Below are 24,710 nucleotides of genomic sequence, written 5' to 3'. Positions count from 1 at the left end.
ATCAGTTATGCACTAATCTAGTAGCTATTATTGAAAATGAACAGTCATGCACTAATCTAGTAGCTATTATTGAAAATGAACAGTCATGCACTAATACTAGTAGCTATTATTGAAAATGATCAGTTATGCACTAATCTAGTAGCTATTATTGAAAATGAGCTGTCGTGCACTAATCTATTAGCTGGTCATAGGTGACAGCCTTGCAAGAATGTTCCTAGAGCAAAAACAAAATTTATAACAATCCTCACTTTGACAGAAACACTAATAGTAATTTCCATTTGTTTTGACACTGTATGATATAAATTGTGGAACCTTGTTCTCATTTTGCCAGCATTGTTTTGATATTGTAGGATATAAATACATAAATACTATAACCTTTTTCTCATTCTACCAGCATTGTTTTGATATTGTAGGATACAAATACATAAATACTAGAACCCTTTGTTCATTTCTACCACATTGTTTTCAAATTGTATGATACAGTTAATGGAACCTTGTTCTCATTCTGCCAGAATAGTTTTAAATTTGCATGATACAAATAGTTTAAACTTGTTCTCATTCTGCCAGCATTGTTTTGACATTGTATGATGCAAATAATGGAACCTTGTTCTTATTCTGCCATCATTGTTTTGACATTGTATGATACAAATAATGGAACAATTTTCTCATTCAGACTGAGCATTCAAAACGAAGATATGAAACTGCAATTAGAGTTTGAAGAAGATGAGAGACGAATGAAAGGAAAGATTCAGCAGGTAAAAATGGCTGGATCTATCTAGATATTAAATAATTAAGGTTGTTGATTAAAAATCTTCCAAGACCACATGTCTGTGATCTTGGAATTTTATTAAAGTTTGGTTTAGACTGGAGCAGAACTCAGAAATGAAAATCAGTTAGTTTGTAAACAGTGTAAACTCTATTCAAATACACTTTTATAAAAGGTAAAGTGTATAATGAGACATCTGTTCATCCTTCCATCTGTTACCTTTTCATTTGTGCACACAATAACTTCGGTTTTATTTCATATACTGTTCCCAAACTTTGAAAATGGATTACAAATGTGGTAAGGAGTAAGTCTACTGATTTTGAAAGGTCACAGGTCATGGTCACTATAATTGAAAGATTTTTGACAACATGAACTTAATGAGAAAATTAAAGTATAAATCCCTTCCTGTTTCTGACAGGTCAGCTTTTTGCTGTTCTGAGAGACTTGGTTATTATTTGTCATTACTAATAACAAGATGCCTGTCTTATTTTCTTGTTTTTCATAAATTAGATGCATTTAATCATCTAAAAGAAGTGTCAACAATATATCATTTACATTATTCATCAGTGTAGGTTTTGCTCCCTGCCATAGTTCTGTTTCACTGACTTCCAAATAGTAAATTAGCCAACTATTTAGGTTGTTGTTTCTGATTGTCTGGACCGTGGTTTGAACTATCTTCTTTTTGAAGATGTCACATGATTTTTCATTCACTCAAGCAGAGTATTGTAAATACAGGGAAATCACAAGTATTTTTTCTTATCAAATGGCTATTGAAAGTTATAGATACTTGGAACTAATTACAATATTTACAAATACTATAACATTCACTCTAGCTTCAGCAGGAGATCGCTAATGAGACATCCAGGAAGGCAGAGCTGGAGAAAGATAAATTAGACCTGCAGGATGGTAAGTAAAGGTCATATTAAAAAAAAGCTTAATTTTTGTTGACTGCAGTAGTTCAAGATAACAATTACTTTGGCATTAGTATATGGATCCATACATGCATACATAAAATATGTATGTTTGTCCACACCTGAGATGGTTTTTTGTGTGTTTTTGAAGAGTATTTATTCAAGACAACATTTTCACGTATGATTTATAACGATAAATTCTATATGGGGATTCTGTAGAAAGCTGGATGTTTGTTGTAAATTGTCTCCCCTATTACAGCGAAATTTTAATAATAATTTTCTTCTGACTTAAAGTAGATAAATCATAAACAAATATAAATGTATACTTTATTAGTTCTAATGTATACAGTTGTTTCAAGGATCATTTAATGTTATACAAGAAGCAGCGTAAAACTTTGGTGTGGTTGTGATCTGTGTGTTACTTTGAAAATCATATGGATTATTCAATGAAGGTTTGCATTGCTATAAATATTTGCCAATTAATTTTGTTAGAATACATTATATTGCTGGACTGTTCATTTTCAAAAAACAGTCCACTTACTTTCTGTCTTTCCTTCTTTCTTCAGTTTTCTTGCTGTTCTAGCAGTTCTCACTCTTATGCTTGCCAAATCTTCATTCATGTAGATTTTGTGCAGATACTTAAGGGATTTCAGTTTAGGCCTGGACTTCATCATCTCATAATATTTGTGATAGTTCACAAATTTAACCAAGATTACCTTGTTATTCATCAGTGTTTTCACTTTTGTTTTCTTCACTCTCTTGCTTTGGTTTGGACACCCCTTAAGTTTTAACACTTTGTTGACAGAAATATTGTTCAAAATTGTCAAATTGACCCTCAAGGAGTTGAATTTTTCTCATCCTTTTCATTCAGACATTTTCTTAGATTGACAGTGTTAGCCTTCAGGATTTCGTTTTCATTTATAAATTCTTCTCCAAGTGTGTCAACTACAGCCTGTCTAACTGCTTTGGCTATGGTTGATCCTGTTTGTGGTTTCTATAGAACCACAAGTAAAGTTTGATTCAACTAAAACTTACACTCACATATAAATTTACTAGCCTTGTCTGACTGATTGTCTGAGCTGAGCCTCTTTTTCCTAGACATGAATGGGTTATGAAGAAAAATTCAGTGATGAATGAATACAGTTTCAAGCCATGAACAATCCACTGCTAGCGGAACTACATTGTGAATTTCCCCTGCAGAATACTCCTGTAATGTTGCAGCTAAATTACTTTCATTATTTTGAGCACATCTTCTGAAAATGCCACTTGTGTTTCAGTAAAGTCCCAGAGCTTGTGACCCATGCCCTGACCATGCTGGCAGACATTTTTTGTGATTAAAGTCAGTGTAAAAGATTCTTAGAACAAGCTCATTGTCAAAGAATTCTAGCTCATTTAAAGGTTGGCTAAAAAAGTCAGAGAAATTTGAGATATACACATCCACTTTAAATTTGTGTGTGTATAACATTATTATTAACTCAATAGTCACAGAAATGATTTAACTTTGAAAATTGTTTAAACCACTCTTTTTATTTTGAATCAAGGCTCTAGTGTGTTGTAATTCTCATCCTGTGGGCTCTGGGCTATAACATATACCTTGGGATTCAGCTGCTATATATATTAGAAAGAACATGAATTCCTGTAATATTTATTTAGTTTAAAGACCTGACATTCCACTGTTATTATTAGAAGTATTAGCATAACTGATAAATATTGCTTCTCACGAACTTCAGGGAGCAGACCCTTTGTAATGATACTCATTGTTAACAACTCTAGATTTCAGGTATCTAGTGTATGTTTGCCCATCTGTCTTTTAGTACAAGTTTCTTATTTCTACTCTAACAAAACTACTGCATTTTTTTGTAATGAAACTTTACACACATTCATCTCAAGGGCATTTTAGTACCCCTGTGATATCCAATATGAGTACCACAGTGGTTAACTTGGAAAATCATGCCACTTCTGATGAATGGATTGTCAAATTCATGTGTGTTTTTCACTGAAAGGCTTATATAATATTTAGTTTGAAGATGATGGTGATCAGAGGTCCAACATGACTGCCATGGTGGTCATTTGAAAAGCTTGTTAATGGCTAGTCTGTCTGAATTTTGTGTTTGTAGCAACAGGGAATATTAACTGAAAGACTTATTATGACATGTAAATGAAAATCAAGTTGCCAGTATGGCCACCATCATGGACATTTTGAAAATATTGTTATTACTACTACTCCTGAACAGATGGACCTATCATTATGTGGTTGACAGTGAAGGACTTCTTATGATATGTACTCTGTCCTAAACGAGACTTGTGCAGCTCAGATACCATAGCAGCAATCATGAAAATCTTGTTATTGCTACTTTTCTGGAAAAGGATGCTTACATCAACATTGGTTTTTATTGAATGGCCAACACGACAACAACACAGCTGCAGTTTTTAAAACTCTCATTACATTTCCTTCTCCTAAATGGCCATACCATAAGGTTGTTTGTTTGTTTCTTTTCTTAAAATATTTTGATACACTTCTTTCAGTCTATATGTAGTTTCTATATTAAAATGATACTGATCCAACTTCAGAAATGGTTGCCTGGACATCTTGATAATTGTATATGACTATTTCTCCAAAATAGATGATTGTATAGAAATAGAGTTTTCACTAATATTTTATTGAGCTAGGTATGATTGAAAATGGTCCTTATTTTACCTTACCATAGCACCCATCTCAAAACTCTTGTGTATAACTTCTCTTGGTTGAATGGTGGCACTAACATGGGTTTTTTATGAAAGACATGAAAGTGAGGAACCCAGTTGGTTTAGTGGTTAGCATGATAGGCTTGCAGCTGAAATAGTGCTAATTGGAATTTGGTATGTCATTGGATAAGGTGCTTTAATTCAGTTACCTTGGCATTAAATAACCTATTTGTGTTACTGTGCTGTAAAGTCAGATCAAACCATTTTTTTTGTTCTGAATCATAATAGTGTAGATCTGACTACAACAAAGTCTGCACTTTTATGAAGGAGTTTCAAAACCAGGCCTAATTGACCTCAGGTCATATCAAAGTTCAAGGCTTTTGAGGTGTTTAAACTCAAGGCATGGATACTTGTTATCATAGCATAATAAGCTGATCTTCTATCAGCTGCCTCCTTCAGTTTTTGAAATGAGGAATCTTAGTCTCCAGCAGCTTTACATACATTCTTTGAGACTGTGGCCAAGACATGGAGGCACCCAATCTTGACATTTAAGGCACTGTCTACATACATTCTTTGAGGCTGTGGCCAAGACATGGAGACACCCAATCTTGACATTTAAGGCACTGTCTACATACATTCTTTGAGGCTGTGGCCAAGACATGGAGGCACCCAGTCTTGACATTTAAGGCACTGTCTACATACATTCTTTGAGGCTGTGGCCTAGACATGCAGGCACCCAATCTTGACATTTAAGGCACTGTGGACAGAAGTCTATAAGACCCATCTCCAGCATGTTGCTGCGGGAGTCAAAACAGTTGCATTGAGGATTTTACATAAGATTTTGATTTTAAATGAAAGTTATTAATAATGTTGAAATAATTGATATCTTTTGTGAGTCTTTACAAAGAAAAGAGTCACAAATTATTTGATGAGTTTCATACAGTTCACATATGTAAGATTAAATTTATTACATGTTGAAAAAATGCGGTTTATTCCATACAACTGCTAAAGTGTCATTTATTGCCTTTTGAGTTCATTTCTGATGCTGTAAAAATTATACACTTGCCTTAGATAACATGAGCTGCAGTCATATTTTATGTCGTACCATGTTATTATATTCATATAACATGGACAAAGTATGGCGTGGATATAATGCGAAATAACATAAAAGTCATGTGATAAATAGTTTATACTGGTATGTCATAGATTCATTTCCTGATACTTTGGTTTGCAGTTTCACTGACACACAGAGGATACACCAAGTACATGAAATCTGTGCATCATTCAGACATTTATCATTTGAGGTTATTGTTCACAGAGGCCTGAATTTATCCTTGCAACTGAAGAAAAGAGTTTGTTAAAATTATCAGTCCTAAAGCTCGTAGTTCTGATATATATATATATATATATATATATATATATATATATATATATATATATATATATATATATATATATATATATATATATATACCATCCATTATATATTTCATTTATTACAAAAAGTTACCATTTATATATGAGAATTTTCGTACTGTATTAACATAATGATCCAAATGTGTGGAATAATGGAACAATGAATATTTAATTTCATATGATTATTACAGAATTGGAGAAGAGGCTGGTAATAAAGAAAGCTGATCTTGAAAGAGTTGAACAAGCCGATGAAGAGTAAGTTTCATATTGATGTCTTTGTTCTTGAATGACTGCACATCCTGTCCATGTGCCTAATATTGTATGACTGTTCTGTTTTCTCTACTTACTTAATAATGCTACAGATAAAATAATTGTTCAGATCTTGCATGATGATACAATAAATTCATACATCTTTTTTGTATGATAAAAATTGTAAGATCACAGAAAAGGAGACCAAAACTGAATGACTTTTATCATATTTGTATTCTTTAGCATTAAATTAATGAAAGAAAGTAATTGTCAATGTTTAAACTTAAGTATTCCACTGATGCATACAGTTGCCTAGAAGAACCATTTGCCGTTACACAGTAATGAGGTGTTCTTTATAAGTAAGTGCTCTTGTTATGCAGATATGCTTTGAGGTCAGATGAGAGTTTTATGTGATCATGTAATTTATTATAGCACAGTTCAAAATGGTATGAAATCTGCAAATACATTAATACCAACTATAAACTGTCTAAATTAGACAGTGCTTCAGATTGTTATTTTGTGCAAGCAAGGCCAGTTGGTTTTAATGTACCCACCCTGGAGTTCAGTTTCACACCCTGGAACCCTACTCCTGTCTGTACACAGATGACTCAGGTTGAGGGTGGGTACTTGCCTAAAATTAGAGGGACTATTTCAAAATGCAGTGTTTTTCTAGCAATACGGGAGCATGTAATCCTCAAAAGCATTTTTGCTTCATGAATGCCATGAACAACACTTTGGGTGTAGTATACCTCAGGTCATAGGAGGTAAAATGCTCCTTCTATATTTGTGGAAGTCTGGAACCCCCTCTGATGGGCTGTCTTAGAGTAGAGTACCCTTAGAGTCTTCCATACTCTGGGCAAGAGAAATATCTTGCTGGACAGCTTGTCAAGACAACTCACTATGGTTGCTATGGAATGGTGTCTGTGCTGATCAATAGCAGAGGCACTCTTTTAGCTTTTAGGGAGGCCAAAAATGGACTTGTTTGCTATAAGACTGAACTCTTTACATGTATCTAGTACCAGATGAGAGGGCCTGTATGGTGGACACTTTCAGTCTAAAGTGTGATTGTCTGAATGTTTATGCCTACTCAAGTTTCAGAATATTCTACTGCTGTTCACCAAGTCAGGATCACCAGATCTTGGCTTATCTTGTTGGCATCTCTCTGGCCCCAGAAACCTTGGTTCAACAATCTCCTTGATCTGCTGGTAGTTAAGCCTCACAGGAGGAGCTACTGTTGCAGCAAGAGGGGATTGTCTCCTACATAATAACCCATGGATTTTCTACCTTCATGTTTGGCTGATGTATCAAGCAATCTATCTGTCAATACCAGTTTTTTATTCAAGGTTGGGAACTAAGTTGTCCAGGTTGGGATGAAATCTACTTACAAAGTTTATGATTCCAAGTGGAGAGTCTTCTGTAACTAGTGCAGTAGAAATGCATTGATCCTGTCTGTTTCCTTTTTTATCGCAGTTACAGATTTTCTTTATCTTTCATTTTGAGGAATGAATGTTTTGCATCTACCATTAAGGTCTATAGGTAAGCCCATTCTTTAATCTCAGGTTCCCCAAGGGTTCTGCTGTTGGGTTAGATTCTCATCTTTCCAATTGCATAATGTATTTTGAGCTTTAGAAACTCAGTGATGTCTATATTGAACCATTCATGTGTTCTTGGACATTATCTAACCACCCTTCCACATCAGTTGTTGAGTGAAACTTCCTACACGAACCTTATCCTTAAAATGATAAATTTTAGAGATAGTGAAATTCATGCCTTGTTGGTGGAAAAGGATTGTTTACAATTCAATCATAACATGATTTGGTTTTTCATATATGCCAACTTGACCGAACCTTATCCTTAAAATGATAAATTTTAGAGATAGTGAAATTCATGCCTTGTTGGTGGAAAAGGATTGTTTACAATTCAATCATAACATGATTTGGTTTTTCATATATGCCAACTTGACTTTCTGGCAAAGGATCAGCTAAATTCAGTAGCTTCTGTTCATATTGAGATTCCTAGTTTCAGTTGTATATGTGCTGCATATTTATATGATCATGATGGGCTCTGTTGTCCAGCTAGGGCCTTTAGATTTTATTTGGCATCCTCAGAAAGGTAATGGAAGGATCAGAATCAAGTCTTTCTGCCACTAAGGGTTCCTCTGATCTCTCAGCAGCCACCATTTTCAGGTGGATTGTCTTCACTATCAGTTCATCACTGAAAGGGATCTTTGTTTTATGACATATAAAGCACATAAGGTTATACCTAAATTTAAGATTGATTGATACATTTATTGTGCCCATTCACTTTATTTAAAACTTATCAGTACGCATATGGTGCATTTCAAAATATATATTTTTCAGATTGTTAATAAAATTTAAAAGTAAACTTTTTGACATGATAGTAATTAGTAAAAACAAATTAAACGAAACAGTGGACCAGAGTTCAAAGGTTAATATATTTGCTTTGCCTCATGATTCAGGTTACAGAAGGAGAAGCAGCATCTAGGACTGAAAGCAGAGGAGATGGGGCGAATGCGAGCTGAGAATACTGACATGGAGGAGCAGATTGAAAGGCTGGCAGAATCACATAAGTAAGAATGGGCTGAATTTTTGCAAAAAAGTGATTAAAAGGATTTTTAAAAGTTAATGAAATGGTGTGTGGGTGTTTTTTGTGCAGCAGGTGAGTAAATTCAGGCATATTATGGGAAAATGAATCAGATTTGATAATAATAGTAGTGTACAAGGCATGACTGTTTATGTAGTCCTAGCCAATGGTTTACAAACCTACATTTATACGAAGAGACCATATAATCTCACTTATAAGTCTGGTCCAACTATATATTGAAGAGACCCAAATCGCCATCACATAATGTGAAGATAGATATATGTCTCTGCAGTTTGTTTGGAGTAATTAGTGGAAAAAACAACATAGATCCTGCTTTGCTGGTGCATTATGCAATGGCAGATCATGGTCTATGTTGTTTGTAGTTGACTCGACTCAAAAGTGATTATACATGGTACCTTATAATAACTGCCTTAATAAATATACTTTATTCTAGTAATTTTGCTCAGTTTCTGTTTTAGTGTTAATGTGGAAGACTTTACATTAGTAAATAAGAGCTGAAAACATTTCCATGAAGAAACTATTTATTCCCAAGATAAATGCCATGAAAAATTACCCCCCTCCCAACCATTTTTATGGTCACTAAAGGTCTAACAAAATATCAAATCATCACTGATGAAACAACTCTGGTCAGAATAAGAATGGATAATGGTTACAAATAAGCTTTATGTTGGAATATATTTGAAAGTATATTCTGCATGATTCTCTAGTTTTGGTATTTTCTAGATTCATCAATATCTGGTCCTAAAAATTTTCCTGATTATCAAAATGTATGAACAGTGTTGGTTCTTTGAATACAATCCAACTGAAATTATGCATTGTCTTTTTGAGAACAAAATCACAAAACATTTTGCTTGCAGATGAGGTATTGATTAAGACTGGGCATGATTAACTATTGACTAAAGCAGTGTCTCCCAACCCCAACCCCCCCCGGTCACAACCCAAATCAGGGTCATGAGGATGTTCTGGAGGGTCACAGACGGTTTTGAGGATTTTTTTTAAAGGGTAGCAAAAGCTATCAAAATGTGGAAATAGGGTAGTGAGACTCAGAAAAACTAATTTTTAGAGTGAACAAAAAGGTTGGGAACTGCTAGACTAATACTATCGAATTCATGCGTACCTTATCAAGGATGAACCTTGGTTACTGTACATTCCTTGCCAGTGTCTAATGTCAGTGGAATGCGCTCTTGTATCAGCTTCCACCCTGTAAGACCGAGGTTTTTATGTGAATTCAGTTAAGAAACCTTATGACGTGCCACCAGAGAAAATCTCATTTTGAGTTAATGGGTTTATGTAAAAGCATTTTAGCTGAATATAGGTAGGATTTTATACTGTTTTATCTTTTATTTTATATACTTTGGTTTCACTATTTTGGGGGGTACCAATTTTTGTGTATTTGCATGGTTGCACCAAACCATTAATGGAAAGACTACAAAGCAATTTAGTTAAATGTGTCAGTCAAGTCTCCTGGTACACAAACATATGGTACATAAATAATCCAGAAATTGCAAAATATCACAACTCCAGCTGTCTTAAAACCACATTGAATCAGAATCAATCTTTCAGAAAACATTCTATTTTGTCTGCTGCTTTCATCTACACATGAAAGGTTGCCACAGTCTACTGTCGGAATTGGACAAGGGGTCAGCTGGTTGCATGTTTAGTTCACATTTGGGATGATGCCATTATTCATATAACAAGATGCTTAGAACACACAGATGTTGCAACTTTATGGACCATGTTTTAAGTATAACATTATGCAGATATGTTACAGAACTTTTTGAACTGTTTCTGCATTGACCTTGTTTGATGCACTCAGACAAAAACATGGTGTTAATATTTGATCTTGACAGGCATTTGATTTTTGTTCATAATGGTAATGGTATTGTATTATAGCAGCCACCATTTATTGTCAGTATGTTTTTATTTATTTGTATTTATTTTGGGGTATTTGTAGAGTTTAAACCATGAAATGAAATACCTATCAGTATGCTACCTTTGACAGAGCCAAATCTGACAATTTAAGTATGCATGAAATTGTCCATTTGTTACAAAACCACAAAAATTGATACTCATAAAATTATTTGAAACTACAATACCTTTTACAGAATTTAACAAAAGTACTTTTTATCTTTTTTTTAATACTTCACATTTATGTTTGGTTTTGGAAGGGCTGATCCACTTTAGGATTTGTTTGCAATTCTTTATATTTCCATTGTTAGAACTTAAGTGGTCCCTTTTGGTATAGGTATGGTCATTTATCCCATCTTAATTGATCCCTTATAGCATAGGTATGGTCATGTATCCTATCTTAATTGGTCCCTTATATCATAGGTATGGTCATTTTCCCATCTTAATTGCTCCCCTATAGCATAGGTATGGTCATTTGTCCCATCTTAATTGGTTCCTTATAGCATAGGTATGGTCATTTATCTTATCTTAATTGGTCCCTTATAGCATATGTATGGTCATGGATCCCATCTTAATTGGTCCCTTATAGCATAGATATGGTCATTTATCCCATCTTAATTGATCCCTTATAGCATAGGTATGGTCATGTATCCCATCTTAATTGGTCCCTTATATCATAGGTATGGTCATTTTCCCATCTTAATTGCTCCCCTATAGCATAGGTATGGTCATGTATCCCATCTTAATTGGTTCCTTATAGCATAGGTATGGTCATTTATCTTATCTTAATTGGTCCCTTATAGCATATGTATGGTACTGGATCCCATCTTAATTGGTCCCTTATAGCATAGATATGGTCATTTATCCCATCTTAATTGGTCCCTTATAGCATAGGTTTGGTCAAGGGTCCCATCTTAATTGGTCCCTTATAGCATAGGTATGGTCATGGATCCCATCTTAATTGGTCCCTTATGCCATAGGTATGGTGTTATGTATATTTAATTGTTTGTAAGTTTTAAATTTTTTTCTTCAATTACATGTTATTGTAATGTAACATTGTATGCTGAACTTGAGCTTGTGCAAAACTGAGTTCATTTCTGCTTGACCATTTTGTATTTTTTGTATTTTTTACAAATTTCATTTATGTAAACAACTAATAATAGCTTCATAATTCTCTACTATGTATGAGATAATTAACCAAATTATTATTCAGGTAAACGTGTTGATTTGGGTCAGAGTTTTGGAGATTCCTAAGTGAAATTTGTAGGCTTTTGTGTTGTAAATAAATAATGCTCATTAGATCATTTCTAGAAGGTTATTTTCCATTAGGTAATGGTTGTTTTTAGAAAGTGCTAATTGTGACTTGAGGTCAAGCAGAGAACTATGTTATCTTGTGACTGTGAGGATTTTACCAGATGTGCTTTAACATTTGGCACTTTAAGTTGTATTATGTTGTGTCCAGTTTGGGCTGAATTTTATTTTCTTCAAATTATTGAATTCAAATGATTATTTTCTCTGGAAACACAAAAGTGCTCTGACAAAATTATTGGATAAAGACTTTCACTGGAACTTATACTGAATTCAAACCTGGAATAATATTTCTGTAATTTAACAAGAGACTGTTGACACATTAGTACTTCATTGGCTATAACAGCCACGTCATCACCTTCAATTTTAGATCTCTTTCGGACTTGAACTGAGTTTTATGTTTTATTCAGGACTTTTTATTACTAGGACTTGTGTCGTTTTTGGATTCAATTCACAATACCGTTTGTTTCTTTTTCTCATTTTTCACTTTGTATCTCGAGAAATAAATTATTTGTTAAATTTATAAAGCTTGTTATCTTCACTCTTTTCTGTTACTTATTTTAAGAGCATAGACTTGTAACAATGGTCATGGATCCTATCTTAACTGGTTCCCTATAGTATAGGTATGGTCATTTATCCCATCTTAAATGGTCCCTTTTAGCATAGGTATGGTCATGAATCACATGTTAATTGGTCCCTTATAGCATAGATTTGGTCAAGGATCCCATCTTAATCAGTCCCTTATAGCATAGGTATGGCTATGGATCCCATCTTAATTGGCCTTTCATAGCATAGGTATGGTCATGCATCCCATCTTAATTGGTCCCTTATAGTTTAGGTACAGTCATGCATCCTATCTTAATTGGTCCCTTATAGCATAGGTATGGTCATGCATGCCATCTTAATTGGTCCCTTATAGCACAGGTATTGTCATGCATCTTATCTTAATTGGTCCCTTATAGCTTAGGTATAGTTATGCATGCCATCTTAATTGGTTCCTTATAGTTTAGGTTGCAGTCATGCATCCTATCTTATTGATCCCTTATAACAATGGTATGGTCCTGGATCCCATCTTAACTGGTACAATATAATATCAGTATGATCATGGATACCATCTTAATTGGTATCTTATAACTTAACTATGGTCATGTAGCCCATCTTGATTGGTCACATTTTGGTTTAGCATTACATCTTTCCATTTATCTGACTTTATTTAGTTCTTGGTTCAAGAGAATCTTTCTTGTTGATGCCATGGTGAGTTGTACCAATGAGATAATGTTTATAATACTTGCAGAGTTGTATTAGCCCAGTTAAACACACAGATAGAAGACTATAGAGAACAACTATTGAAGGAAAGGAAAGAAAGGTAAAACAGCTTACTCTATCCTACTACTAGTTATATGAGATTGCTAGAGTTCATTAGAAAGTTTTGTATTAATGCACCTGACTTAACAAAAACAATCCCCATTCACTTTTAAATATAAGTAAATGCCTACTGTTGAATTAGATTAATCCATTGAAAGAATTAAATCAAGAAAGGATAATTTATAACCCTTAACTGTCAAATGGTGTACATGTGATATCCATAAATGGATGAAATCAAAATAATAATAAAAACTTGCAGATGCCATGCAACTTGGTCCTATGCAATTCTACTCAGCAGAAATATATATTCTGGTGGGAAAGTGACATCAGCACCTGCTGTGTTAATTTGTCAGGACCTGGATAATGTTTATATTTTTGTCTTGAATGGGTCATATCAACAACTGACAACTGTAAAGTACCTAAATATGCACTTAGAGAGAACAAGATACTTTAAGCTGAGTCTTTGACAGATGAACCCTTATTCATTTTTACACGTACTTGTAAAGTAGAAGATTGAAATAACTTCTAATTGTTCTTTCTCCATCAAATACAATACCTGGTCACATTCATTTTTCCAGCCTCTGAATCAGGCCTTCTCAGAAAAACAACAAAAAATGTGTCTTTCTCATCTACATACAATATAGATGATAACAAAATAATATCTGTTGGAATTAACACATTTAAAGTACCATTATATTTATCTCCCTTGTCATCACTAGGTTGTTACCCATATACTACAGGTTCTTCAGTGTAAGCTTTCATTCAGTACAGGTAACATGATGCTAGTATACCTCAGTAAAATTTTCAGTCATCTGCAAAGTCAGTATTGCTTTGTTATATTTTCTGTAAGTCAAGCATTGGTAGCTTTATTATGTTTTTCATTAGTAATTATTTGCATAATTTTATAATATTATGGACTTGGTCACTATGTACTTTTTATGTTTTTTGTGTTTGCATGCCATAATAACATTGTTATGTAATGGGCACTGTTAAATTTCTTTGTTTTCGTAAGTTATAGCTTTGGTGCATTAGTTGGTGTTCATTTTGAACCATTTATGTTTTTTTAAATACAATTTATTTGCTTTCATTGTCATTAGAGATGTACAAGGTCCACTAAAACAAAGTGCAAAAATGTTTGTTGTCTTGAAAGAATTAAATCAAGAAAGGATAATTTATAACCCTTAACTGTCAAATTGGGTTTATTGTGCATGAGGTTGGTAACTAATGACAAATGTTGTATTTCTCCTAGTTTATTTTACCCATATCATATGAGACAAAGGTCAAGGTCACATTTTTTCCCTTTAAACAAAATTATCAGGCACACTTCTTACTCAATCATATCACAAGCACACTTCAGGAACAATCCCCTGGACTGACTGTTTATCACTATTGTATTGTTAATACTATATTGTTTATAGAGACAAGTTGGAAACTGATCAATAGCAAAGTTACTTACTGCTGTACTTATCTTATAATAGAACAAATTAGCATGAACAGTAATCAGGGTAGCTTCATTGCTTCGAGTGATAAAAGCTTGAACAGGTAGTCCTGGTTCAAGGTTGCCTAACTGGCTAAATGTGTGCAAAGTAAAAACAACACAATTGCAACTGGTGACTTTATTCTTGCTAGCAATGAACATTAATTATATAAAATACTACAATATCTAATTTTGCTTGATTAAAAGAATAAAATATATAAAGTTCTAAAATATATGATGATGTTATATTCATTTCCAAAGCATCCCAGTCTGATGGCAGTGACTCTGTATCAAGGCTGCCAACCATCAGTCTGTAATAGACTCCTTCACATTTCTCAGGCATATATTAACCATTTTCCCAAAAACATATGGGTATGCCAAGTTGTTTTAGAGGGGCCATAGATTTCCTTCATCCAGCTCTCACCTCTGTTGGTTTCCTCTTCTGTGATGGAGATCTCATCTTATCTAGAGCAAAAAGATTTATGTTCATTGTTTACTAAGCAGGTGGTACATAGTTCAGAAGCAAAACTCTCTGAGACTTTTTTTGATGCCACAAGCCACTGGAAAGCACCAACTGGTTATTGACTTGAGCATGGTTGGTATGGCTTTGTGTGAAGAGAAATGAGTTTGCTATAAGTATAGACTTGACTGACCCCAACTTTCATATCAATGTACATCCGCCTTCACACAAGTTACTTCATTTAAAATTTCAAGTGACCATATGGCAGTATCACACACTCCATTTTGGACACAAAGACTCTTGATTATGTTGTCACCCTGTTCCATTCATCCTTTACAACACATACTGTGGCAGAAACATATAGTTAGCTCAATTCTAGTTAAGTGTATGAATATCCTGCTCATACTTTTCTCTAACAGGGCTTCTTTGTTGGCTTGGGAGAAGTCAGATCTCCATTCCAGCATACAGTCAATTGGGTATGGAGATTTTTACTCATCTAAATCTAGTTCACCTTAAGCATTCTGTAAAGATCATCAAGTTGTCAGATTCAGTTTCCAGAAGGGAATGGATTATTGTGAGGGAGCTTCACATCTTATTGATTCACTTGATGCATCTGCAGACCTGTTCCACATTAGCTGCCTCTTATGCTGCCCACAGCAGATGACCTCCTGACCTTTTCCATTAACTTAGATCATTGGATTTTAATCTCAACCAAGAAAAATTAGTTCCTACATCAGTGGCAAAACAAAGGATGGATTATGACAGAGATACTCCTGGAAAACTCCCTGGCTGGAGATTATGGACTGCATGGATGACAGTTCATACAATTGGTGGTGGGGGGCATCTTTCGTCCTTCTTCATTATAGCCAGTATGAGGGCCCGTACCATCAACCTTCTGGAAATGAAGGCCATAATCAATTATTTCCATGAAGGATCAGCTCAGGGGGGAAGGGGAAAGGTGGCTGTCTGTGTGTTTAACAGCTCAGTGGTGATGAACTGCTTTCTCAACTGGGGGGGGACCAGGTCACCGAAGCTACTATGTTACAAAGCATACTTTCTGATAGCCTTAGCTTCAGCCTGCAGAGTGGGAATTGAATTGCATGCACTATTAATTGACCCAGATTTACTGAATTTTGTTCAGATAGTTCACTTGTTTTGATAATTCAGCTGGGTTTTATAGCCAAGAACAGGTTGCCATCTACAGGTAATCAGAAGTCATAATTTGCCAATCTCTGAGGTGACTCAGTAATACCCAGTCCATGCTGGGTGCTACTTGGAATGTACAGAAAGTATTCATTGGGTCAAACAATAAATTTTCTCCTATGTGATGGCCAGGAAAAACACATAACTCTAAGATACATAATGAGAAATTCTGCTCATGAAATTAATTCTGCATCTGTGAGCCTTACTTTTGAATGCAGTGCTTCAATTCAAGACATTGTTGAGGCATTTGGATTGTTATGTGCAGTCAACTTCTCAAGCTTCTTCCTTGATTATCTAGCCTGCAGGGGAACTGAAACTGGTGGCCTTCTGGCAGCTATCCAGGTAATCCCCAGAGTCTGTTAATGGGAGCACAACCTCATCATAAGCATTGGATTTATAGATTTCACTGAATTTGCCCTGAAATTTTTTCTCAGTAAGAAAATGCCACTCAGTTCATAATATCCTCTGAAGGATAACCAGGTAGAGGTATGATGCTCATGTAATTACTCCTTCAGTCTCCTAACAATACTGTTATGGGTAATGTATTAGACAAAAAAATGGAAATTTTAATCATAAATTATTTTCTCCAAGAAAACTTATTACAATTAAGCCCTCCTCCACCTCCTGTCAAATACAAACATCATCATTACTGTAATGTATTGTTCAAGCTTAAATTGATAAACAGCTGAGAGTGGTACATGTAATAAGAGGAAATAATTATCATAGCATTTTGGAAGTGTTATTTGCCATGTCGGATCTTTACATTTACTTTGTGCAGAATGGTAGCCCAGGAACAGAAGAGCTCCCTGTCAAAGGAGTTAGAAGATTATAAGACAGATAATCAGAACAAGCTGCAAGCACTAAACAAAATGGTGATAGAGGGCAAGACGGAGCATATGGAACTCGCTAATGAGGTTTGCCTTGTATTGTTTGCTATTTGTTACGCCTCAGTGTGGGTTGTTTTTCATCCATCATCTAGACAGCTTTATATAAAAGTTTTTTCTCACTTTCAAAATCATAGTTTTATGTTGTATGACTACATTTTACATTTATTAGGAAGTGTTTCTCTTTTAATTTAGTTTTCCAATCTTTCAATCAGCACTATGTAGCCAGTATTATCTTGATGTGCCATTAAACTGTACACATGCATCCTTCTGTCAGTAGCACACATCATCATATTTTCTCAACCTTTGACATGTTTCAGTTATACTAGTCATACACCAGTAGAGGTTTTAGGATGGCCTGGCATTTGTCATCCATCCCTATATCTTACAGCATAAGTTTCTCATTGCAGCTCAGAAAAACTACTTTGAGTATTGTCATGAAACTTCATACATACATTTATCCCATGGTCTATTTGGTCTTAAATGGTACTGCTCAGGCAGCCAGTATGGCTACCACAGTGTCTTTCTTGAAAATCTTGTTTTCATCCTGAATGGAAAGTCATGGTGACATGGTGTTTTCACCAAAAGACTTCTTGTGATGTCTAGTGGGTCCACTTTGATATATAAAATGATTCTTACGGCAGTCATGTTAAAATAATTTTGTAACTACTCCTCCTGAATGGAAAGTCATGTTGATATTTGGTTTTTGTCAGAAGATATCTTATTATGTCAGGTTGGTTCTAAATGAAAATGGTGTCAATTAGATATTCAGTATGGCTAGCAAACCAGTCATTTTGAAAATCTTGTTATTGCTTTGTCTAGATGAAAACTTTTATTGGCAGAAGACTTCAGATGCTGTTTATTTGGACTTAAATGAAAATGCTGACACTTGGAAATACAATATAGTCCACAGTGACCACCTTGAAAATCAGGTTACTTCTCTTATGGTCATATCAACATAGGGATTTCACTAAAAGACATCTTATTATGTCCTGATGGTTCAAAATGAACATTTTGCAAATCTTATATCAAATATGATCACCATGGCATCACCTTGAAAATCTTGTTATTTTAGGGGTTTTCACCAGAAGACTTCTTATGGTGTCTGGTTGGATCTAAATGAAAATGGTGCATCTTAGATATCCAATATAGCCTCCACATTGGCCAGCTTTTAAATCTTTTTATTACTACTGTTCTTAAATGGATAGTCATATAAGCATGAGGTTTTTATTAAAAGTGTTCTTATGATTTCAAGTTGATGATCAATGAAAATGGTGCCAGTCAGACCTCCAATATGGCCACTGCTTGAAGGATGGTCATATCAGCATCGAGTTTCTACCAAAATGACTTTTTTTGATGTATAGTTGGGTGTAAATAAAGCCATCTTGAAAAACTTTTGTTATCCTACTCATGATAAGTAAAAAGACATCAAAATTGGGTTTTCACCAGACAGCTTCTTATGATCTTGCACTGGCGCTCAATGAAAATGATGCTAATCTGACAGCCAGTACGGCCACCATGACAGCCATCTTGAAAATCTTGTCATTGCTACTCCTCCTAACTTCGTATTATATCTAGTTGATCATAATGGAAAATCATGCTAATCTTGCATTCACTTTGGCTGCCATGATGTCTATCTTGAAAATTTTGGTGTCATTACTTATCCTGAATGGATGGATACATGGACATGATAATTTCACCAGAAGACTTATAAGGTTGTCTGGGTGGTCCTACATGAAAATGTTGCCAATCTTACATCAAATATAGCTGCCACATTGGCCAATTGAAAATCTTATTGTGGTTCAAGATTTTCAGAGATAATATCAATACTCAGATATTAGATATATAATATGGTCTTATCCTGATTTTTTGGTAATTATTTTCAGCCAGTAAAGTGTCAGTCACTTTGAGGGACTCTTGTTCCAGTGTTGTGTTGGATTTAGTTTTACAGGCTGCACAACACCCTTTAACATCATGTTTCTTTGCTTTAATTAATGATATGCATTTGGTTTCAAGATGCTCTACTATCTACTAATTCTCTGATGAATACTGTTCAGTTAAATAATTTTAGAAATTTAAATTGACTTGTTCTTCACATGATTCATGTTCTAAATCCTTTTTCAACAGATAGCACATAGCATATTTTGAAATTTTTCTCTTCAATATGGTATTGATTTAAAAAAGGAACAAAAATTACAAGTTTCTAACGCCCCCCCCCCCCCATCATGCTATAACATCCAGAGTTGTTTTAAAATTTGCATCCACTGCGGAGCATAGTATATTATGAAGTTGTCTGTCCATCTGCCTGTCTGCACTTGGGATAAGATACAATCCTATCCTGTTGGGGTCAGAAGGTCAAAGGTTGGTCTCACTAAGTGAAAAAAGAAAAATACTTTCTTCATAATAACAGTGCAATGAGCAAAATACAATACAGTATATGCTGCTCTGGTAATTTGTACTACATCATCATCAACTGTATCTGGTGCATCTTAATGTGCAATTTTTTTATTATATACTTAAGTGTGAAATATAGAAAATGATTGGCAAAACAACTTTCATATTTTTTTCTTCCTATATTTTTACATGTTCAGAAACTTTATCCATAAATTTTCACATGTGAAAAGTATATCTTTATATTTTCACATGTAAAAATAAAATATTGCCATTCACGTCATGCAATGCTTGATTGTGTGTGCCTGCAGAAGTTATAATTAGCATTTTATGAGCTAGAACAAATAGAAACTACATTACATTTCAGACATGGAAATAAATGTTTGCTGAAGAAATCTGACTTGATGTCATTAAAGTTTCTGTGAACTTATTTCACTTTACTTTCTTTTCAACACTGATAAGCCCATTGTCATGTATTGCTGAATCAGACATGCTTTGATGTCACATGGGGCAAATAGTTTCAAAATGTCAAAAATATAATTTACTGTAGTCATCCCAGTCCTGCTGCTCTCATAAGTCACTGATATTTAGATGGTCATTCAATGAAAGTCTATTTCCAACTTCAGTCTATGGTCAGTCTATGAAAGTGAGGTGAATTTGCAAGGTGATGGGGGTACTTCCAACTTTAGTTCTGCAACAAATTGGATATTTAATAAAATGAAAATTTCTTTCCTGTGTAAATACTAGATCTATTTCATCCACAAGTTTCAAAAGTTATATATTTTAATGCGTGGCTTAACCCCTTGTTAAAATATCACATTGTTTCTATGACATGATTAAATTTATCCAGTATTAACACGGGAAAAGAAAATATCCTCAGTATTCTTTGCAGGTCACAGTTTGTTCCATTTTGTATGTTGTTTTTACTGCTTCTGTGTTATTTAGAGGATCTTACTGAGCCACAAAAATTTAGTTCAGGTTACAAGATGCTTGATAGTATCATTACGGTAATAGACAACAAATACCAATTAAGTAGTAAAATATCCACAGTACATTTATATGTAAACCATGTTATCTTCATATGTGCATATATTTTCATGTTGATCAGGAGGACGGGGATACAAGGGTAGGTTTGATTGAAGTATATAACATCATGCTATGAGAATTCATAAAATAAAAAGTGTTTTTCTGCATGCACTATCATGACATCCATGCTGTGTCTTTTAACTGGATTATATACGTCTGGTTAAATTTTAACATGTGTGATGCAAAATGAAATATACTACTATCAGATTAGCCTGGTTTTTACTAAATTTATAGTCATCAGCTTCAAATGTCCATTCAGACACCACCAGTCAGGGCAGTCATCTTTTCACCTTTGTTTTCTTGCTTTTCTTTCCATTCATTATAAGATGACTATATCATGACATAATGTGTTTGCTTCCTAATATTTCAAATTTATCGAAAGCATTATTTCTGCATTGTTTTGATAGATTTAGTATAACAAGAAATCAAAAACATTTAAAAGTAACAAATTGACAATATGTATTTGGCATTGCAGTATCCGAATACTTTTCATTTCCAGACTGATTTTAAATTTTGGACACAAATCTGTGCTCAGGTTACTATATCTGTATGTTAGATCAACATGTCTGCCATATATATTTTGCATCATTCACTTCCTTGTCTTGCATAGTGTCTGATCCACTTCATCATTATTAATTATTTTTGTAAAGGTACGTATTTTTGCTATGTTTATGTTTACCAGTATGCAGGGAAGTCCTGAGACTTTTAATCTTCATTTTAAAACTTTTCATTTGTAAGCTTGACATCTTAACATGAAAAAGTCCAATTTGATTTGCATTGTGAAAGAAATTATGGAAGACATGACCCAGCAATTTGAAACAGCATTACATCTGCCTATTTTTTCCAGGTGTTAAAGTAATCACTCAATGATTATGAGCATTTTAAAGAAAATATTATGTTACAGGCATAATGTTGAAAAATTAAAGATAATTAACCCTTTTGTATACCCACCATATAATGGAGTATACATAGTTATGATGATGTCTCTTGCTAAATTCACTTCCACGCAGTAACTCAAGATGTCTACCATATACAGCTACCAAATTTTGGGGATGGCTTGCACATTGGCTATGGAAGAATCCCATCCATTTCAGTGTCAAAAGGTCAAGCTCACTGACAGAAGAGAATACAGCAGTTTGTTGCACAATAACTTTAGTTATCCACCATCAACAGTTGCCAAATTTGGTGGATGATTTGCACTTTTGATAAGGAAGAAGCCAGTCATTTTTGGGGTCATACGTCAAAGTCACTGTAACTGAAAGAACAGACGTTATTGTTACTTAAAGTATGAAAAAGGTTTATTGATCTTGGAATCAAAACATCAAAGGCCAAAGGTCAGGGTCACTATGACTTAGAAATTGTTTTTCAAGAAAAACATTTTTTCTGAAGTAAGTTTCTTTTCTTTCTTTGTGGATATCTTGCACTTAGAGTAGTTTTAAAAAACACAGATTATTGGGTCTAAAGGTCAGGGGTCATGGCCATGTTAAGTGTAACAAGAAAATAATGGTTATTGTAAATTAAATTTAGTTTCAGACTGCCAACCTTGATCAAATGTCAAGGTCATTGAGATGTGTTGGTCAGTTATCTCCAGCATCAATCATACTTGACTATTAAACATGGGGTGAGCATATAATATGCCATTCATGGTACCATTGTTAAAATTACTTTTTATTCATTCTGCATGGTGATTGGCTGCTTGATGCCTAATTTAAGTTCAGTTATCACAATGTGATCCTTCGTGAGGAAAAATAATGCTGCCATATTTTGGACTAGTCCATTAGCAATGGATGTTTCAGTTATTCATATCAAATAATAAGACATATGCTTTGATCATAACATGCTTATGCTTTGGTCCTGTGCACCGTGATGCAAATGCTATTACACCCCCATGCTTACCACAGCATTTATAAGCCAAAAAGTATGGATACTACTATTTGCAGACCTATAGTAATGCAATATTTATATAAAAAGCAAAAATACATCACTTGTAATCAAATAGACAATAATTTTGTATGTATACATTGATTTAATATTCACAGTTACTGCTGTGTGATTTTCAATTGAATTTGGTTTTCTCCATTATAGGATTCCACAAATTTTATTGTCATTGTGAATGCCTTTCTTTCATTAAAAATATCCTTCTTTTTTCTGACGTCTAATTCGAGCTGTTATTTGTCATGGCATTTTTTTAATGGTAGTTTGTTTTCTGTTAGTCTTCATTCATCAAATGTTTGAGTTTGAATTAAATTTATCATTACTATTGACAACAATAATAACAGATGAAGAGTATTTCTTTTTAACACAAGTGTGTAAGAGTCAGACAGGTCAGTTGAAGTAGCTTACTAGTAATATCTTTACTGACAATGGCAATTCATTGTTTTATGAAAAGGAACCTGGTCTGTTTAAGTACCGTGTTTCACTGTAATTTTATATATATTAATGGTATTCTGCTCTATGCAATATGACTTGCGGTAAAACTTTGAAAATGGCATTTTTATTTGAAAATTCTGCTGTATTCAGTTGTTTGCATGTAAGAAAATTGCAAATTTAATGTATATTGAAAGCATCTTAAGTTATCTGCAAATAACCTGTATGTTCCACATATAGGCACAGTTTGTTAGCAGAATTATTTGTCATCAAATTTCCAGCCTTTTCATCAGTTTACTTGCCTCTTTTACTCCACAAATCAAGAAAATTATATTTTCATTCTCATGCTTGTTTTAAAGGCTTCTCAGAAATTGTGATTCCCAATATATTTTGCCTGACACTCTGGTTACCCTGTCTCCTTCTAATATGGGATGTTATTTTTGGCTTCCTTGTTTGGAGGGCTCAGAACTTCAAATATACTAAAATGTCAGTTACAGTGACATTATCACATATTTATTTTGTCAAAATTTTATATACATAGCAGAGATGAGGTGGAGTTGAGGCTATAATCTCTGAGTCACAGCAGATTCATGTGGCAAGGGGGTGTGGAGGTTAGGCTATGTATTATGATGTGGTAGTCGGGGTCCATAACTGCATAACATGTTATGTATGAAACTGTGATTAGTATGGAACAGCAATATATTGAAAATAGCATAATATACCAAACCATGGTATAGCAAGCACTATCAAAATTTACTAAATAATGGCATTTTGAAAAAGAAAAGAAGATATAAGACTAAGTTTCAAGTTGTTTTCTTTCAGTTAATGTTGCTATACATTGACATGACTTTGGTCATGGGGTCCAGTGTAGTACTGCATTATATCCAGAATAGCAGTATAATGAGGTACACTATAATTGGGGAGAGCTTTGTGTATTATGTGGGTATTCACAATGCTCAGTCATCAAAGTTGATCTAGTCTTGTTTGATCTGGCTGCCTTGTCAATTATTTCCACAGGTGTATGTTTCTATCTCAGTTGAAGCATTACTGATGTTGAAATCATTTTGTAAACCCTCGAGAAGAACAAAATATCAACAATGAAGAGCAGTGCTATATGGATTGCCTTTATTATGTACTGGCTACTAACAAAGGACTTTGTGATTCATAATTCATTGGTATCTTGAACTTCATACAGGTGTACAATACATAACTGTTTTATGAACATGCATGGCAAGTTACCTACATATATTCATACATTGCATAATTAAATGTACATTTTTAATAGAATTTGCTATCTTTGTAGGGTGTTTTATACTTGTTAAAGTCTTTTATAACATTGTATGATTTATTTTAAGGTGTATTTTTAAAGTGATATTTTGTCTTCACTGTTCTTATAAAATGCATTTGTATGTTTCATATTTATATCCAGGGAGAGCGAAAATTTCTTGACTCGGTATGTGTAGTGGAGTGTGAAGTGTCACAAATAGACTAATAAGCATCATGTAACCAAAGTCAGAGCTATCCTGTCAAAATCAGTGCTATATTGTCAAAATCAGTGCTATACTGTCAAAGTCAGTGTTATACTGTCAAAGTCAGTGTTATACTGTCA

At 34.1% G+C, this 24,710-nt stretch overlaps 1 protein-coding gene across 10 annotated transcripts in view; it reads left to right on the top strand.

Moving 5' to 3' along the window:
* LOC149805376 (uncharacterized) overlaps nucleotides 1–24,710 on the top strand; it is a 113,060-nt gene that overhangs the window by 22,788 nt on the left and 65,562 nt on the right. For 5 of the 10 annotated variants that reach the window (XM_089949783.1, XM_089949785.1, XM_089949792.1 and 2 more), the window contains exons 11-18: nucleotides 674–755; nucleotides 1,600–1,672; nucleotides 5,970–6,033; nucleotides 8,507–8,617; nucleotides 13,163–13,234; nucleotides 17,152–17,287; nucleotides 20,757–20,774; nucleotides 24,531–24,554. In XM_089949783.1, coding sequence (XP_089805909.1) covers nucleotides 674–755; nucleotides 1,600–1,672; nucleotides 5,970–6,033; nucleotides 8,507–8,617; nucleotides 13,163–13,234; nucleotides 17,152–17,287; nucleotides 20,757–20,774; nucleotides 24,531–24,554 — 580 coding nt within the window. The remainder of the gene's footprint in view (nucleotides 1–673; nucleotides 756–1,599; nucleotides 1,673–5,969; nucleotides 6,034–8,506; nucleotides 8,618–13,162; nucleotides 13,235–17,151; nucleotides 17,288–20,756; nucleotides 20,775–24,530; nucleotides 24,555–24,710) is intronic. The other 5 variants (XM_089949786.1, XM_089949784.1, XM_089949791.1 and 2 more) reach the window with 2 other exon arrangements.

Source organism: Sinohyriopsis cumingii, chromosome 2 (genome assembly GCF_028554795.1).
Source record: "Sinohyriopsis cumingii isolate HCF-2022 chromosome 2, ASM2855479v2, whole genome shotgun sequence".
In the NCBI taxonomy this organism is placed as follows: Eukaryota; Metazoa; Mollusca; class Bivalvia; order Unionida; family Unionidae; genus Sinohyriopsis; species Sinohyriopsis cumingii.
Note: the sequence above shows the minus strand (reverse complement) of the source record. Positions and strands in the feature narration are given on the sequence as shown.